This window comes from Somniosus microcephalus, chromosome 27 (assembly GCF_052327205.1).
Source record: "Somniosus microcephalus isolate GS21.2 chromosome 27, FLI_Smic_1.0, whole genome shotgun sequence".
In the NCBI taxonomy this organism is placed as follows: domain Eukaryota; kingdom Metazoa; phylum Chordata; class Chondrichthyes; order Squaliformes; family Somniosidae; genus Somniosus; species Somniosus microcephalus.
In genome coordinates this window covers 592,653-612,096 of record NC_141013.1, presented here as the reverse complement: position 1 = coordinate 612,096, position 19,444 = coordinate 592,653, and the positions used below count along the sequence as shown (strand labels likewise).

The 19,444-nt window shown below is 46.0% G+C and overlaps 1 protein-coding gene across 2 annotated transcripts in view; it reads left to right on the top strand.

Annotated features, from left to right (window-relative positions):
- Window positions 1–19,444, top strand: part of LOC147099837 (aminopeptidase Ey-like) — a 108,906-nt gene that overhangs the window by 4,014 nt on the left and 85,448 nt on the right. For both annotated transcript variants that reach the window (XM_085968269.1, XM_085968268.1), the window contains exons 3-6: window positions 6,208–6,344; window positions 12,519–12,645; window positions 15,570–15,724; window positions 18,095–18,208. In XM_085968269.1, coding sequence (XP_085824395.1) covers window positions 6,208–6,344; window positions 12,519–12,645; window positions 15,570–15,724; window positions 18,095–18,208 — 533 coding nt within the window. The remainder of the gene's footprint in view (window positions 1–6,207; window positions 6,345–12,518; window positions 12,646–15,569; window positions 15,725–18,094; window positions 18,209–19,444) is intronic.

Sequence of the window (19,444 nt, the reverse complement as noted above, 5' to 3'; positions counted from 1 at the left end):
TTTAACATGGGTTGCGAGCGGGGGGTTAAATGGGGAAAATATGGAAAGGTGTCAGGAAACCAGCTCCAACCCGCTGACTACTGGCTTTTACTGCGACGGGCAGACAACTGGCTCCCAGGAGGCGGGTTGGCATTTTAAATATGTTAATGAGGCTGGAGGCTTCGGATTTACCAGGCTGTGCAGGTTTAACCATGGCCGACCGGGTTTCATGGGCCTCGGGAACCCCGACAGCTGCAGTGAGGTGAGGACAGCCTCGGGGAGCAATCCTTGTGGGTCAAGAGGAGCAGGTGAGCTTCCTCATGGGTACAAAGCACAATTTTGAAATTTGCAGATGACACAAAACTTGGAAGTGTAGTAAACAGTGAGAAAGATAGTAGTGAACTTCAAGAAGACATAGACAGGCTGGTGAAATGGGCGGACATATGGCAGATGAAATTCAATGCAGAACATAAGAACTAGTAGCAGGAGTCGGCCATTCGGCCCCTCGAGTCTGCTCCGCCATTCACTGAGATCATGGCTGATCTTTGACCTGAACTCCACTTTCCCGCCCAATCTCCATATCCCTTGATTCCCCGAGAGTCCAAAAATCTATCGATCTCAGCCTTAAATATACTCAACGACTCAGCAACCACAGCCCTTTGGGGCAGAGAATTCCAAAGATTCACAACCCCCCTAAGTGAAGAAATTGCTCCTCATCTGTCTTAAATGACCGACCCCTTATCCTGAGACTATGCCCCCAGTTCTAGACTCTCCAGCCAGGGGAATCAACCTCTCAGCGTCTACCCTGTCAATCCCCCTCAGAATCATATATGCTTCAATGAGATCACCTCTCATTCTTCTAAACTCCAGAGAGTATCGGTTCAATCTCTCCTCATAGGACAACCCTCTCATCCCAGGGACCAATCTAGTGAACCTTTGTTGCACCGCCTCTAAGACAAGTATATCCTTCCTCAGATAAAGAGACCAAAACTGTGCCCAGTGCTCCAGGTGCGGTCTCACCAAGGCCCTGTACAATTGTAGCAAGACTTCCTTACTCTTATACTCCAACCCCTTGCAATAAAGCCCAACATGCCATTTGCCTTCCTAATTGTTTGCTGTACCTGCACGCTAACTCTGTGTTTTCTGTACGAGGACACCCAAATCTCTCTGAACACCAACATTTAATAGTTTCTCACCATTTAAAAATATTCTCTTTTTCTATTCTTCCTACCAAAGTGAATAACCTCACATTTCCCCACATTATACTCCATCTGCCACCTTATTGACCACTCACTTAGTCTGTCTATATCCCTTTGCAGGCTCTTTGTGTCATAGAAACATAGAAGATAGGAGCAGGAGTAGGCCATTCGGCCCCTCGAGCCTGCTCCGCCATTCAATGAGATCATGGCTGATCATCCAAATTCAGTACCCTGTCCCTGCCTTCTCCCCATATCCCTTTAGCCTTAAGAAATATATCCAACTCTTTCTTGAATATATTTAATGAACTGGCCTCCACCGCCCTCTGTGGCAGAGAATTCCACAGGTTCACCACTCTCTGGGTGAAGAAATTCCTCCTCATTTCAGTCCTAAATGTTCTACCCCTTATCCTTAGACTATGACCCCTGGTTCTGGACTCCCCGACCATCGGGAACATCCTTCCAGCATCTAGTCTGTCCAGGCCTGACAGAATTTTATAGGTTTCGATGAGATCCCCTCTCAATCTTCTAAACTCCAGTGAGTATAAGCCCAATCGACACAATCTCTCCTCATACGTCATTCCTGCCATCCCAGGTATCAGCCTGGTGAATCTTCGCTGCACTCCTTCCATGGCAAGAACATCCTTCCTCAGATAAGGCGACCAAAACTGCACACAATACTCAAGCTGCGGTCTCACCAAGGCCCTGTACAACTGTAGCAAGACATCCTTGTTCCTGTACTCAAACCCTCTCGCTACGAAGGCCAACATTCCATTTGCCTTCTTAACCGCCTGCTGCACCTGCATGCTTACCTTCAGCGACTGGTGCACAAGAACACCCAGGTCTCTTTGCACTTCCCCTTCTCCCAATCTATTGCCATTCAAATAATAATCTGCCTTCCTGTTTTTGCCACCAAAGTGGATAACCTCACATTTTTCCACATTATAGTGCATTTGCCATGTTCCTGCCCAATCACCTAACCTGTCCAAATCGTACTGGAGTTTCATGACATCCTCCTCACAGCATACCCTCCCACCCAGCTTTGTGTCGTCTGCAAATTTGGAGATATTACATCCAATTCCCTTGTCCAGGTCATTAATATATATTGTGAACAGCTGGGGTCCTAGGACCGATTCTTGCGGTACCCCACTAGTCACTGCCTGCCACTCGGAAAACGACCCGTTTATTCCAACTCTTTGCTTTCTGTCCGCCAACCAGTTCTCTATCCAAGTCAATACCTTGCCCCCAATCCCATGTGCCTTAATTTTGCACGCTAATCTCTTATTTGGGACCTTATCGAAAGCCTTCTGAAAGTCCAAATTCACCACATCCACTGGTTGTCCCTTACCTATTTTACCAGTTACATCCTCAAAAGATTCCAGTAGATCAATCAAGCATGATTTACCTTTTGTAAATCCATGTTGACTTGGTCCGATCCTGTCACTGCTTTCCAAGTGCTCTGCTATTACATCTTTTATAATGGACTCTAGCATTTTCCCCACTACCAATGTCAGGCATACCGGTCTGTAATTCCCCGCTTTTTCTCTGCCACCTTTTTTGAATAGTGGGGTAACATTAGCTACCCTCCAATCCATGGGTACTGTTCCAGAGTCTATTGAGTTCTGGAAGATGACCAGCAATGCATCTACTATTTCTAGGGCCACTTCCTTAAGTACCCTGGGATGTAGATTATCAGGCCCTGGGGATTTATCGGCCTTCAGTCCCATCAATTTTCCCAACACCATTTTCCTACAAATACTGATTTCTTTCAGTTCCACCCTTTCATCAGACCCTATGTTCCCCGGTATTTCTGGGAGGTTATTTGTGTCCTCCTTTGTGAAGACAGAACCAAAATATGTATTTAGTTGGTCTGCCATTTCTTTGTTCCCCATTATAAATTCCCCCGATTCTGACTGCAAGGGACCTACGCTTGACTTCACCAATCTTTTTCTCTTCACATATCTATAAAAGCTTTTACAGTCAGTTTTTATGTTCCCTGCAAGCTTACTCTCATATTCTATTTTCCCTTTCTTAATTAATGCCTTTGTCCTCCTTTGTTGAATCCTAAACTGCTCCCAATCCTCAGGATTATTGCTTTTTCTGGCCAATTTGTATGCCCTCTCCTTGGATCTTATGCTATCCCTAATATCCCTTGTTAGCCACGGTTGAGTCACCTTTTTTGTTTTATTTTTATGCCAAACTGGGATGAACAACTTCTGTAGTTCATCCATTCGGTCTTTGAATGTTTGCCATTGCCTATCCACCGTCAACCCTTTGAGTGCCATTCCCCAATCAATCCTACCCAACTTGCTCCTCAAACCATCATAGTTTCCTTTATTTAAATTGAGGACCCTAGTTTCTGAGTCAACTACTTCATTCTCCATCTTAATGAAGAATTCGATCATATTATGATCGCTCTGACCCAAGGGGCCTCGTACAACAAGATTGCTAATTAATCCTTTCTCGTTACATAATACCCAGTCTAAGATGGCCTGATCTCTGGTTGGTTCCTCGACATATTGATTCAGGAAACCATCCTGTAAACACTCCAGGAATTCCTCCTCCACAGTATTGTTACTAATTTGGTTAGCCCAATCTATATGTAGATTAAAGTCACCCATGATGACTGCTGTGCCCTTATTGCACGCTTCTTTAATTTCCCTTTTAATGCCATCCCCAACCTCCGCCTTACTGTTTAGAGGCCTATATACCACTCCCACTAATGTTTTTTTCCCCTTAGTATTTCTCAATTCTACCCATACAGATTCCACATCATCAGAGCTAATATCCTTCATTACAATTGTGTTAATCCCTTCTTTAACCAGTAATGCTACCCCTCCTCCCTTTCCTTTTTGCCTATCTTTCCTGAATATCAAATACCCCTGGATGTTGAGTTCCCAGTCTTGGCCATCCTTGAGCCACGTTTCCGTAATCCCAACCAAATCATATTCGTTTACCTCTATTTGTGCAGCCAATTCATCCACCTTATTACAAATGCTCCTCGCATTAAGACACAAAGCCTTCAGGCTTGTTTTTTTAACGCTCTTAGACCTATTAGAATTATTATCCTTCTTGCAGTTTACTTTCCCACCTAGCTTTGTATCATCAGCAAACTTGGATACATTGCATTCAGTCCTTCATCAAAACATTAATCTAGATTGTAAATAGCTGAGGCCCAAGCACTGATCCTTGCGGTACCCCACTAGTTAGAGCCTGCCAACCAGAAAATGACCCATTTAACCCTACTCTCTGTTTTCTGTCTGTTAACCAATCCTCTATCCATGCTAATATTTTACCCCAACCCCATGAGCCCTTATCTTGCGTAGTAACCTTATTGAATGCCTTTGGAAATCCAAATATACTACATCCACTGGTTCCCCTTTATCTACCATGGTAGTTACATCCTCAAAAAACTCTAATAAATTTGTTAACCACGATTTCCCTTTCATAAAAAGTGTGAAAAGTGATACATTTTGGTAGGAAGAATGAGAAGAGACAATACAAGTTAAATAGTACAATTTTAAAGAGGGCACAAGAACAGAGCGACCTGGGGGTGCTTGTGCACAAATCTTTGAAGGTGGCAGGACAGGTCAATAAAGCAGTTAATGAAGCATACGGCATCCTGGGCTTTAGAAATCGAGGTATAGGTGGGAATTTTAACCACCAAAAATGGGTGGGTTGAGGGCGGTTGGAATGTAAAATATTAAAAATTGAAACCCGCCTCCAACCCGCCCACTTCCTGTTTTAATGGAGGCGGGGCAGGGGACGGGCGACCAATCGGCTCCCAGGAAGCGAGTTTGTCATTTAAATATTGTAATGAAGCTGCGGGCCTCAGATTTAATCTCCATTTTAAATTTCACCCTGGCTGCTCGGGTTTTCCGATGGGAAACCCGGCAGCTAAAAGGAGGCGAGGACTGCTGGATCCAGCTGGTAGGTTCCTTTCAAGTGTCTTTCCACTTACCTGCGTTTAAATTCAGCAGGGCCTGAGGAAAACTGTTCTTCCGGGTTCCTGTTCTACAAACAGCTCCCCCCCAGTCCACTCACTCTCTGTCTCTCCGTAAATATCGGGGCCACAGAGTACAAACACCAGCAAGTTACGCTAAACCTTTATACAATATTAGTTTAACCCCCAGCTGCAGGATTGTGTCCAATTCTGGGCACCACACTTTAGGAAGCATGTTAAGGCCTTAGAGAGGGTGCGGAAGAGATTTACTAGAATGGTTCCAGGGATGAGGGACTTCAGGTATGTGGATAGGCTGGAGAAGCCGGGGTAGTTCTCCTTGGAGCAGGGAAGGCTAAGAGATGATTTGATAGAGGTGTTCAAAATCATTTAAGGGTTTAGATTGAGTAAATAAAGAGAAACTGTTTCCAATGGCTGAAGGGTCGATAACCAGAGGGCACAGATTTCAGGTGATTGGCAAAAGAACCAGAGGTGACACGAGGAAAAACCTTTTTGCGCAACGAGTGGTTAGGATTTGGACTGCACTGCCTGATGGGGCGGTGGATACAGGTTCAATAGTAGATTTCAAAAGGGAATTGGATAAATACTTGAAGGAGAAAAAATTGCAGGGAAATGGGGAAAGAGCGGGGGGAAGCGGGATTAACTGGATCACTCTTCGAAAGAGCCGGCGCAGAATCGATGGGCCAAATGGCCTCCTTCTGTGCTGTATGATTGCATGAGCATAAAATTCATTAAAAATACAAATGACAGATCAAATCAAATCAGATCAAATCAAAAAAAATAAATTGTATTAAATGATTTGTTGGAAATTAAATATACTGTTTGTTTGAAAAAAGGCGTACAGAACAATATGAGCAGATAATAAGTTGGCTAGCATTCCTCGCTCAATCTACCCCACCAAAATGAGAGCCGTCTCCATCCTAGTGCTCTCCGTGGGATCTTGCTGTGTGTAAAACAGCTGCTGCCGGTACCCGACTAGCAGTAGTGGTAATTCAAAATAATTCATTATGTGTCAAGCACTTTTGAGATGTTCTTGTGATGCGATAAATACAAGTTTTCCCTTTATTGCAGGTAGTAACACCACAATTGTCAATGGTAACACCTGGAATGTTACTGCCTTTGAAAGAACACCCAAGATGTCCACTTACCTACTCGCTTTCATTGTTTCCGACTTCACGTATCTGTGGGAAGAGAGAAATGAGACTTTGGTAAGAGATCAGAACTTAGTTACCTTTAAATCTAATTGTTTTTCCTTCCTTTGGGGCCTCCTGTGCCGTGGATTGTTCCATCGTGTTGGTGAACTGACCAGTTGGAGCCGATAATTCTTTGTCTCCAGCTGCTATGATATAGTTGAGAGAAATTCTGGGTGACTTGCCCAGTGAGATGTCTCTGCGTCATGTCACTATCTGGGCATCATGGGTACTCTTTTATTTGGACCCCCAAAAAAAAAAAACAATTGCACTGTAAATAAACAAAAGTTCAACTAAAACTTAACAAATCAAATTAAAATTTGGTTTTCCGGGTTGATAATGCACTCCAGTCCCTGCGGCGCCCACCGGTCGCGGAAATACTCAAGCGCGCCAGCGGACACCGCGTGCTCCATCTCCAGGGCCACCCGGGTGCGAACATGGCCGCGGAAGAGAGGCAGGCAATCCGGCTGGACGACCCGTGGGAATCATGGGTACAATAAGGTGGCATTTTACAATGAGATGGTCATCGGCATGTCCACCCTACTGGGAATTAATTCAATGGATGCTTCGCAAATCATGCTGTACACAAGCCTGAATCCCCGATATTGGAATATTACCCTCGCCATAGGCGTTAATCCTGTGATGGGATACATCAATCCATATAGCACAAACTCAAACACATACATTGGAAAATGAAGCATGTTAAACTCCGGGGCGGCGGCAGCTCGATTTTAACATCCGGGTTGTAACATCCTGTCGACCAGCTGCCCACCTGAAACGGGCATCCAGGGCCATTCACACTTCATCTAGAGCCATCCTTTGTTCCTTGAATATCTCTTAATGTCTCTCAATGTCTCTTAATCTCTCTTGCTTTCTATCCTATCTCTGACCTTCCCTTTTGTTCTTTCATCCCCTCCCCCTTTTCCCAGCTCCCACTTGCTTTAAAATCTATCCCTCTTCCTGCTTTTTTTCCAGTTCTGACGAAGGGTCTTCGGCCTGAAACGTTGGGCCAGAAATTCAGGTCGGAGGCTTCCCGTGGGTGCAAGCCCCCGACCTGCACTTACCTAGCGTGCCGGCCGCTGTGTTGTGGGTCCGCGTGGGATTCCGATCCTGGGCCTCCTCCAACTGCCGGCGCGTAGTGCTTGTGTATCCCAGGGGCGCAGTTTGTTCGAAGCGTCCCCTGGGATCACGTGGGCCATGGAGAGCCAATCGTAGCAGGGAATCTCTATTCATAGATTTGACAGGAAGACCTGTCAAATCTATGAATTACAGATCGGCCCCAAAACATAACTAAAACTTCAAATAAATTTTTAAGAATCCCATTTTTAAAATAACTAAAAATTACATAAAATAACTATTTTAAACAATAATTTAAATTTTTGAAAAAGTTAATTACAGTTTTTAACAGGGCTAAAAATAAACTTACCTTTCTTTAAAGTATTTAAAAATAATAAACCTGTGGGAAAAATGTTTTAATTTTACTTAATTCACCACTTAACTTGTTAAAAGCAGGCCTTGCGACTGCTTTTTGAAAGTGTAGCTGCTGGAGACTTACCCTCCCGGAGAAACCTGTAAAAAACCCGGAAGTTCCAGGCGTACGTGCTGCCTCTCCAGCGCACGCGTTCGACCTGTGAACCCCTTGAAGGGAACGGAAGTTCCGGTTTCCCGCGCATGCGCAGTGCATGCACGAAACCGGCACTTTCGTTGGCCCTACGCGAGAGTACCCAGCGTGTACTCACCCGCGGGGACCCGAATTTCTAGCCCTGTAGCTCCATTTCTCTCTCCACGGATGCTGCCCTGGCCTGCTGAGTTTTTCCAGCGTTTTCTGTTGTTAATCCAGAGGCAGCTCGCGGGTGGGGTGGGGGGGATTTTACAGGTCGGAAGGGGGTGATCTCAGGGCAGCACTGAGCCAAGCCCCAATCCTGCTCCTCCTGGCCCCACAAAATCTGATGGGGTTTCTGCTCGGGTCTGTCAGCTCCCATTGGTTGAGGGTTCAGGGTTCGTGCATCGAGTCAGCCCTTTATTGGCCGCTGGCTGGCAGGGCCCTGATTCCATATATTTATGAAGCAACTACTGACTTGGACAGAACCCTCACCCCTGGGGTAATATCTACGCAGTAAGTGAACTTTAGGTAACTCCGGTGTGCTGGCGGAGGGAGTGAAAATCCCCTTGACTGTGCTAAATTGCACACCCTGATAAATCGCACATCAATTCAATTAGGGCAATAAATTGTACAGGCTCGCTGCGATTTTTCTTTTTACATAGAAACATACATAGAAACATAGAAGATAGGAGCAGGAGTAGGCCATTCGGCCCTTCGAGCCTGCTCCGCCATTCAATGAGATCATGGCTGATCATCCAAATTCAGTACCCTGTCCATGCCTTTTCCCCATATCCCTTGATCCCTTTAGCCTCAAGAAATATATCCAACTCTTTCTTGAATATATTTAATGAACTGGCCTCCACCGCCCTCTGTGGCAGAGAATTCCACAGGTTCACCACTCTCTGGGTGAAGAAATTCCTCCTCATTTCAGTCCTAAATGGCTTACCCCTTATCCTTAGACTATGTCCCCTGGTTCTGGACTCCCCGGCCATCAGAAACATCCTTCCTGCATCTAGTCTGTCCAGACCTGACTGAATTTTATAGGTTTCGATGAGATCCCCTCTCAATCTTCTAAACTCCAGTGAGTATAAGCCCAATCGACACAATCTCTCCTCATACGTCATTCCTGCCATCCAGCTTTGTGTCGTCTGCAAATTTGGAGATATTACATCCAATTCCCTCGTCCAGATCATTAATATATATTGTGAACAGCTGGGGTCCTAGGACCGACCCTTGCGGTACCCCACTAGTCACTGCCTGCCACTCGGAAAACGACCCGTTTATTCCAACTCTTTGCTTTCTGTCCGCCAACCAGTTCTCTATCCAAGTCAATACCTTGCCCCCAATCCCATGTGCCTTAATTTTGCAAGCTAATCTCTTATGTGGGACCTTATCGAAAGCCTTCTGAAAGTCCAAATACACCACATCCACTGGTTCTCCCTTATCTATTTTACCAGTTACATCCTCAAAAAATTCCAGTAGATCAGTCAAGCATGATTTACCTTTTGTAAATCCATGTTGACTTTGTCCGATCCTGTCACTGCTTTCCAAGTGCTCTGCTATTACATCTTTTATAATAGACTCTAGCATTTTCCCCACTACCGATGTCAGGCTTACCGGTCTATAATTCCCCGCTTTTTCTCTACCACCTTTTTTGAATAGTGGGGTAACATTAGCTACCCTCCAATCCATGGGTACTGTTCCAGAGTCTATCGAGTTCTGGAAGATGACCAGCAATGCATCTACTATCTCTAGGGCCACTTCCTTAAGTACCCTGGGATGTAGACCATCAGGCCCTGGGGATTTATCGGCCTTCAGTCCCATCAATTTTCCCAACACCATTTTCCTACAAATACTGATTTCTTTCAGTTCCTCTCTTTCATCAGACCCTATGTTCCCCGGCATCTCTGGGAGGTTATTTGTGTCCTCCTTTGTGAAGACAGAACCAAAGTATGTATTTAGTTGGTCAGCCATTTCCTTGTTTCCCATTATAAATTCCCCTGATTCTGACTGTAAGGGACCTATGCTTGACTTCACCAATCTTTTTCTCTTCACATATCTATAAAAGCTTTTACAGTCAGTTTTATGTTCCCTGCAAGCTTACTCTCATATTCTATTTTCCCTTTCTTAATTAATCCCTTTGTCCTCCTTTGTTGACTCCTAAACTGCTCCCAATCCTCAGGATTATTGCTTTTTCTAGCCAATTTATATATCCTCTCCTTGGATCTTATGCTATCCCTAATTTCCCTTGTTAGCCACGGTTGAGTCACCTTTTTTGTTTTATTTTTATGCCAAACTGGGATGAACAAATTCTGTAGCTCATCCATTCGGTCTTTGAATGTTTGCCATTGCCTATCCACCGTCAACCCTTTGAGCACCATTCCCCAATCAATCCTACCCAACTCGCTCCTCAGACCATCGTAGTTTCCTTTATTTAAATTGAGGACCCTAGTCTCTGAGTCAACTACTTCATTCTCCATCTTAATGAAGAATTCGATCATATTATGATCGCTCCGACCCAAGGGGTCTCGTACAACAAGATTGCTAATTAATCCTTTCTCATTACATAATACCCAGTCTGAGATGGCCTGATCTCTGGTTGGTTCCTCGACATATTGGTCCAGGAAACCATCCCGTAAACATTCCAGGCATTCGTCCTCCACAGCATTGTTACTAATTTGGTTGGCCCAATCTATATGTAGATTAAAGTCACCCATGATGACTGCTGTGCCCTTATTGCACGCTTCTTTAATTTCCCTTTTAATGCCATCCCCAACCTCCACCTTACTGTTTGGAGGTCTATATACCACTCCCACTAATGTTTTTTTCCCCTTAGTATTTCTCAATTCTACCCATACAGATTCCACATCATCAGAGCTAATATCCTTCATTACAATTGTATTAATCCCTTCTTTAACCAGTAATGCTACCCCTCCTCCCTTTCCTTTTTGCCTATCTTTCCTGAATATCGAATACCCCTGGATGTTGAGTTCCCAGTCTTGGCCATCCTTGAGCCACGTTTCCGTAATCCCAACCAAATCGTATTCGTTTACCTCTATTTGCGCAGCCAATTCATCCACCTTATTACAAATGCTCCTCGCATTAAGACACAAAGCCTTCAGGCTTGTTTTTTTAACGCTCTTAGACCTATTAGAATTATTATTTACTGTGGCCACGTTTGATTTAAACCGTTGATTTCTCCGACTGCCACTTTTGGTTTTCTCCTTCCTATCTTTTGCTTTTATGCTTGTTTTCCTTTCCTCTGTCTCCCTGCTCAGGTTCCCAACCCCCTGCCATTTTAGTTTAAACCCCCCCGAACAGTGCTAACAGGTGTTTCTTCCGGTACATTGTGTAGTGTTTACTGTACAGAAACAGCAGTTTCTTCTCAATGATAAATATACTTGCTCTTATACAAAGAACCGAATATTTGACATGTACAGAAACAGTCATGTTCATTCTGTACTGAGGTAGTAAAGTGTATCGTAAACAGAAATGACTGCTTGCAATATTGGCATACACTCGCACAACACACTCGCATAGTCTTCCGCTGTCTACTACTTTGATGGAGATGTTAACCTTCTGATTTTAAATGAGTTAATGGGGTGAATTTTAACTCCCAAAATCGGGTGGTTTGGGGTCTGGTCAGATGTTAATTTTTAAAATCTCAAACCCGACCCCAACCTGCCCACTTCTGGGTTTAAGGAGGCGAGACAAGGGGCCGGCAGCCAACCCGTTCCCTGGAGACAGGTTGGCAATTTAAATGTTTTAATGAGGCTGGGAGCATCAGATTTAACCTGTTTTACAGGTTTAACCCCGGCCGGCTGGATTTCCCAGGCCTCGTGAAACCCGACAGCTGAAGGGAGGTGAGGACAGCTTTGGGGAGAAATGAAATGCTTCCTCTGAGCCCCCAAGCTCCCCCATCAGACCCCCCACAGAGACCTCCAGGGTTGAGGATCAGACCCCCACCACCACGCTCCCAGTAGCAGGCTCCATACTTGCTCCTGCAGCCTGCTCCGGAGTCCTCCCCGCCCGACTGCAAGCCAAGCATGTCAATCAACCTGACCTCTGGGCGGGAACCTGTCAAGGAGAAAGGTCGCATGCTGTGGAGTTAAAACTACTCAGCATGCAGGGAGACATGTCCGAACCTCCGCCTACGCAACCCACCCCTGTCAATATTGGGGCCTATGCTTCTGCTAAAATAGCAGACTGGAAAATATTCTATTCTTCCATTAACGTCTTGACAGTACTGTAGGCTACTGCTCCTTTAATACACAGTGGTGCTCCTTCTCTTAATAAGTAACAATCATTCATCTCTATAGAGTCAGTGACATTCCTAATGTAACGCTATAACACAGATGGTCATGTTCCTTTGTTGGAAAGAAGTAAAACAATATAACTTTCACACCGAGATTGCAATATTGGTTTGTACAGGGTTCGAATGTTCTCTCTGTCAGGAGCTGCTGTAGTTTGCTTGATGCAAAGACCAAAATTGTTCTTCTGGCCATCGATTCCTTCCATATAGGAGACCGTGTATATAAAACAATGTTTGAATTGACAAAAGATTTCTAAACAATTTAATATTTTTTAAGATCCGCATTTGGGCACGAAAACAAGCAATAGCGGAAGGACAGGGCAATTACGCACTAAACGTTACTGGGAAAATTCTAAACTTTTTTGAAACTTATTACAATGTTTCCTACCCACTTCCAAAATCAGGTATGTTTTTTCTAAGCACGTTGAGTATTCAGTGTTTTATTTAAATACAAATGTTTTATGTTTTTGCTGCATTCCATGATCACAACAATGCAGAATTTCCTTTAATATTGTTTATAATCTGAGGTAGGAGAACAGAGTTGTTTTAAAATTCTGATATGTATCCATTTCTCCAAACCTGTATTGACTGTTTTAGCAGCGATTATTCTTTAAGCCTGTGGTTATACTCGGTTTCTGATTTGAGAGAGGAACGTGCAGAATCCTTTCACAGCCACTAACTCAGTGTTATACTGCCTGAAATAAAAACAGAAAATGCTGGAAACACTCAGCAGGTCAGGCAGCATCTGGGGAGAGAGAAACAGAGCTAACATTTCAGGTCGATGGCCTTTCATCAGAAGGTGCTGGTAATGGTTCTGCTGTTGTCATTTGCAGTTCCTCCAAAACCATCTTTTGTTTGAAGTAAATCTGGCCTCACCATGGCCAGATTTACTTCACTTGATGCTGTACACCCTGGCTGCCACATGATGCACCAGGTTGGCACCACCCCACACCAATACCATAAAGCATCCCTACAATGTCCAAGCCATTCCTTCCCCATTCACCACCATTTCCGGGGGTACCGTTATGTCTCACCATTCACTGCAACTCACTAAGCCGCTTCCAAAGGTGCACACAAAACCGTCCAAGACCGGAAAGTGTTGAAAATAAAGGTTTCAATGTTTGATAGCACATTAACAGAAACTTTACATGAACATTGGATAAAGCACCCAAGTGCCTACCCTTGTGTGTTGTTAGTTGGTATGATTGCACTAGGATGAGGGTGGCTAGTGAGATGGGGATGTGCTAATGTAGATAGAGAGAGACGGATGGTTGGAGGTTCCAGGTAAGTTGGTGTCAGTAAGGATGTGCAGGAGAAGGGCAGTGATGGGGATGTGGTGAGAGGCACAGCAGGTGAGTGTGGCTTTGTACTAACGTTTCATGATCTAATGAGATCATTGAAAGGTTTGCTCCACTGCACCCAGGTCCTCCTGATGACATAGAAACATAGAAGATAGGAGCAGGAGTAGGCCATTCGGCCCCTCGAGCCTGTTCCGCCATTTAATGAGATCATGGCTGATCATCCAAATTCAGTACCCAGTCCCTGCTTTCTCCCCATATCCCTTGATCCCTTTAGCCTTAAGAAATATATCTAACTCCTTCTTGAATATATTTAATAAATTGGCCTCAACTGCCTTCTGTGGTAGAGAATTCCACAGGTTCACCACTCTCTGGGTGAAGAAATTCCTCCTCCTCTCAGTCCTAAATGGCTTACCCCTTATCCTTAGACTGTGACCCCTGGTTCTGGACTCCCCGGCCATCGGGAACATTCTTCCTGCATCTAGTCTGTCTAGTCCTGTTAGAATTTTATAAGTTTCAATGAGATCCCCTCTCATTCTTCTAAACTCTAGCGAATATAAGCCTAATCAACCCAATCTCTCTTCATACGTCATTCCTGCCATCCCAGGTATCAGTCTGGTGAATCTTCGCTGCACTCCCTCCATGGCAAGAACATCCTTCCTCAGATAAGGCGACCAAAACTGCACACAGTACTCAAGGTGTGGTCCCTGTTTGTGACCTGTTGTGCAACCAGACTGTGTTGATTTCATGGGGAGGTCTCTTCTGCCCAAAGGAAGGGAAGAGAACATCCCTGCGTGCTGTGACTCCCTCCATAAGCATATGGAGGGAGCAATGGGAGAACCTGGTGCAGCCCTGCACATCTGTGCAGTCATTGTCAGTGTTTGTAGCACTTCAATGCTGTAGAACACTGAGTGGGACTAGCTGAAGGGCTCTTGCAGAGAGCCGGCACAGGCCCGACGGGCCGAGTGGCCTCATTCCGTGCTGTAACCATTCTATGATTCTAGCACAAATGGCAAAATAAAGTTGGCCATGGTCCCTTTAAGGAAACCAGCTGATGACGTGTCATGAAATGACGTCACCAGACCTGCTTCCTCTAATTGGACCGGGAAACACGCTGGGCGGGGCTTAACAAGCCCTAGCAACGGAAGGTCATTTCACAGAGCGGGAAGGAGCCAGCAGCGGGGTCGGGACTCGCCACGGTCCCGTCGAGGTGAGCAAAATCCCAGCCAGAGTTAATGTTTCATGTTCTGATGAAAGGACATCGACCTGAAATGTTAACTCTGCTTCTTTCTCCACAGAGTTAAGGCTTTGCTTGGCTGGAACTGCACTCCCACATCTGGGTGTGTCAGTAAGCTGCACTTGCCGCAAGTAAACTTTAAATGTTTTGGGAGTGTCTGGAGTCTCAGAATAAACTCCATGTCAGTTTATAAAATGCCCAGGAATCCATGAGATTTGTATGTCAGCTCTCAAGAGAATAAAATAAATATTAAAAGTGAATGTAACTGATGAAATGTCTGTACTAGCAACGTGTGCACAGATTACATGGGGTGGGGCGGGGCGGGAGACAGAGCGGGGATGGAAACACTGAATTCTTACATTGACCTTGTTTCTGATCATACTCTTCAGGCTTTCCCCCAGATCCTGCAGACCCTCTGACCCAGGAGGTTGTGCAGGGTTCTGCAGACCTCTCTCCTCTGTGCGGGTGGAAGCCAGGAACACCCCCTCAGGTCTGAGTCTACTCCGCTCATTGGGGACTCCCGTGATCGCCGTGTAGGGCAAGGTGGCATTATGGGTCTCCAGCTGTTTTCTATTTTTGCTGCACCTGTGATATGACAATTTCCTGTCCTAAGAATGATTAAAGGGACTGTAGTGAAATTATAATTGTACATAATCCGCTATCTGTAGAGAAATTATTAAGGAGCATCAGAGAATTGATGTATGTGGTGTCAGTAACGGGACACTAATTAACACAACATAGGCTGTGTGTCTCATGTGGTATTAGTGTCTCATGTTTCTCAAAATACCAACAGACCAGATTGCACTTCCCGACTTTAATGCTGGCGCAATGGAGAACTGGGGTCTTGTCACCTACCGTGAGACGGCACTCCTATATGACCCCAAACTGTCATCTAATGGAAACAAGGAGAGAGTCGTAAAGGTCATAGCCCATGAACTGGCCCATCAGGTACAAATACAGCATGTTGTTCCATGAGTGTATTAATCAAGTGTTAGCTTGGTTCATTTTTAAAATTCTCACCTCTGAGTTAGAAGGTTGTGGGTTCAAGCCCCACAACAGACTTGAGCACGGTTCATTGCAGTACTGAGAGAGCGCTGCACTGTCGGAGGGGCAGTACCGAGAGAGCGCTGCACTGTCGGAGGGGCAGTACTGAGAGAGCGCTGCACTGTCGGAGGGGCAGTACTGAGAGAGCGCTGCACTGTCGGAGGGGCAGTACTGAGAGAGCGCTGCACTGTCGAGGGGCAGTACTGAGAGAGCGCTGCACTGTCGGAGGGGCAGTACTGAGAGAGCGCTGCACTGTCGAGGGGCAGTACTGAGAGAGCGCTGCACTGTCGGAGGGGTAGTACTGAGAGAGCGCTGCACTGTCGGCGCAGTACTGAGAGAGCGCTGCACTGTCGAGGCGCAGTACTGAGAGTGTGCTGCACTGTCGAGGGGCAGTACTGAGAGAGCGCTGCACTGTCGGAGGGGCAGTACTGAGGAAGCGCCGCACTGTCGGAGGGGCAGTACTGAGAGAGCGCTGCACTGTCGGAGGAGCAGTACTGAGGGAGTGCTGCACTGTCGGAGGAGCAGTACTGAGGGAGTGCTGCACTGTCGGAGGAGTAGTACTGAGAGAGCGCCGCACTGTCGGAGGTGCAGTATTTCAGTTGAACCAAGGCCCCGTCTTCCCTCAGGTGGATGTAAAATATCCCACAGCATTATTCGAAGAAGAGCAGGAGCATTCTCCCCAGTGTCATTGATAAGATCAATACATTAATGAGGTAGAGAGGGAGTCTGTCTTCGATCGATAATGACAGTGATGATTTTGAAGCTGGCCCAGTAGAGCAGTGAGGTGGAGCTCGGCCGGGCCTATAACTGGCCCAGTAGAGCAGTGAGGTGGAGCTCGGCCGGGCCTATAACTGGCCCAGTAAAGCAGTGAGGTGGAGCTCGGCCGGGCCTATAACTGGCCCAGTAGAGCAGTGAGGTGGAGCTCGGCCGGGCCTATAACTGGCCCAGTAGAGCAGTGAGGTGGAGCTCGGCCGGGCCTATAACTGGCCCAGTAGAGCAGTGAGGTGGAGCTCGGCCGGGCCTATAACTGGCCCAGTAAAGCAGTGAGGTGGAGCTCGGCCGGGCCTATAACTGGCCCAGTAGAGCAGTGAGGTGGAGCTCGGCCGGGCCTATAACTGGCCCAGTAGAGCAGTGAGGTGGAGCTCGGCCGGGCCTATAACTGGCCCAGTAAAGCAGTGAGGTGGAGCTCGGCCGGGCCTATAACTGGTCCAGTAGAGCAGTGAGGTGGAGCTCGGCCGGGCCTATAACTGGCCCAGTAGAGCAGTGAGGTGGAGCTCGGCCGGGCCTATAACTGGCCCAGTAGAGCAGTGAGGTGGAGCTCGGCCGGGCCTATAACTGGCCCAGTAGAGCAGTGAGGTGGAGCTCGGCCGGGCCTATAACTGGCCCAGTATAGCAGTGAGGTGGAGCTCGGCCGGGCCTATAACTGGCCCAGTATAGCAGTGAGGTGGAGCTCGGCCGGGCCTATAACTGGCCCAGTAGAGCAGTAAGGTGGAGCTCGGCCGGGCCTATAACTGGTCCAGTAGAGCAGTGAGGTGGAGCTCGGCCGGGCCTATAACTGGCCCAGTAGAGCAGTAAGGTGGAGCTCGGCCGGGCCTATAACTGGTCCAGTAGAGCAGTGAGGTGGAGCTCGGCCGGGCCTATAACTGGCCCAGTAAAGCAGTGAGGTGGAGCTCGGCCGGGCCTATAACTGGCCCAGTAGAGCAGTGAGGTGGAGCTCGGCCGGGCCTATAACTGGCCCAGTAGAGCAGTGAGGTGGAGCTCAGCCGGGCCTATAACTGGCGGCTGACCCATTGGAGGATGGCCCGTGATTCCCAATCCCACTTTAGCAAACTGTGAAATTGAACAATATTATCTGGTCATTTTGAAATGTCACCAGAATAAATAGAATCCCACTGATTCACCAGTGTTGAGGTAGTTTCCGATCGAATTACAACAATTTACCTTTTTACTTTCGTGAACAACTTATAATCTCAGGTCTTTCTTTAATAATCTGTACACTGATCATCATACCAGATTCAAGGCTAATGCCTAGACATACACTTCGCACAGGTATTCTACATAAGAGGCAAATCCTTCATTCAGCCAAAGGTCATTCCCATCGTATAGTCACAGGTTTCCAAACCACTGAAACCACAGGAACCAGTTTAACATAAAAATTAAACTGATACACACACTCCTGAAATAACTCTCTGGTACAGACTGAGACTCTGCTGAAGTCTTACAGCTGAAATACAGGAGAATTGTTTGTTATGTTAAACTGTTCCTGTGTTTCAGTGGTTTGGAAACCTGGTGACAATACGATGGTGGAATGACCTGTGGCTGAATGAAGGATTTGCCTCTTATGTAGAATACCTGGGTGCTGATTATGCTGAGCATACCTGGAATCTGGTAAGATGATCAGGGTCAGAATTATTAAAGAAAGACCTGAAATTATAAGTTGTTCACAAGTAAAAAGGTAAAGTAACATTAATGAGGGTGGTACAGCATTGTTCTGATTGAGCTGCTTTATTGCAGTCCTGAGACTGATTAAACACAGTTCTGAAATCACACCCTGTAATCAGGTGACTTATAAATTATTTCCTTCTTCTATTTAACTATCGATGTGACGAACACTAATTATTTGCTAATGTTGTGCTCAATAGTTGAAGTTCAAGATTGATGAGTAGAAGTTGTTGCCATATAGTTATCTTATAAATGATTTACACTCTCATATCAAATTCCTTTCTCTGTTCCTTTATCGGGGTGTTAACTTGTACTTTAATTATTATCCCTAATGCTGTTCCGAAATGCCCGTCATACAGTATTGTATTCCTGTCTTCACTCTCAGTGGCGGAGTCTTTGTTAAAATGGAAGAGATTTGTTCAATACAAGGGCATTAGCATTTGTATATAATAGTATCAAGAATAATTCCTACCCTTTAAATCAAATCAAATCAAATCAACTTTTATTGTCATTGTTAGTGCACAAGTGCAGTACAACGAAATGTAGGCTTGCGGTGCGGCTCCCGAGAGTGTACATTTGGATTAGGACACTTAAACATTTCAACATACATTTGTACATATATATTAGCATAAATATGACCATAATAAAGTGCATCGGCAGATGTGCAGGCTTTAGTGTTTATTTGTGGAGTTCAGTAGGATGACAGCCCTGGGAAAGAAGCTGTTCCTAAATCTGGTCGTACGGGTGCGAATGCATCTGTAGCATCTCCCAGATGGTAGGAGGGCGAACAGACTGTGGCTGGGGTGGGTAGGGTCTTTGATGATGGACCGTGCCCTCCGTAGGCAGCGTTTCTGATATATATGTTCTCTGGTCGGTAGCCGGGTGCCGGTAATGCGTTGGGCAGTTTTGACTACCCGCTGCAGGGCTTTCCGGTCATGGGAGCTACAGCTGCCGTACCATACTGTGATACAGTTTGTCAGGATGCTCTCTATAGTGCAGTGGTAGAAGTTAGAGAGGATCAGGGGTGACAGATTACATCCCTTCAGCCTCCTCAAGAAATATAGGCGCTGCTGGGCCTTCTTCACCAGAGAGGAGGTGTTGAGGGACCAGGAGAGGTCTTCCGTGATGTGGACTCCGAGGAACTTAAAGCTGGCCACCCTTTCCACCTCCGCCCCATTGATG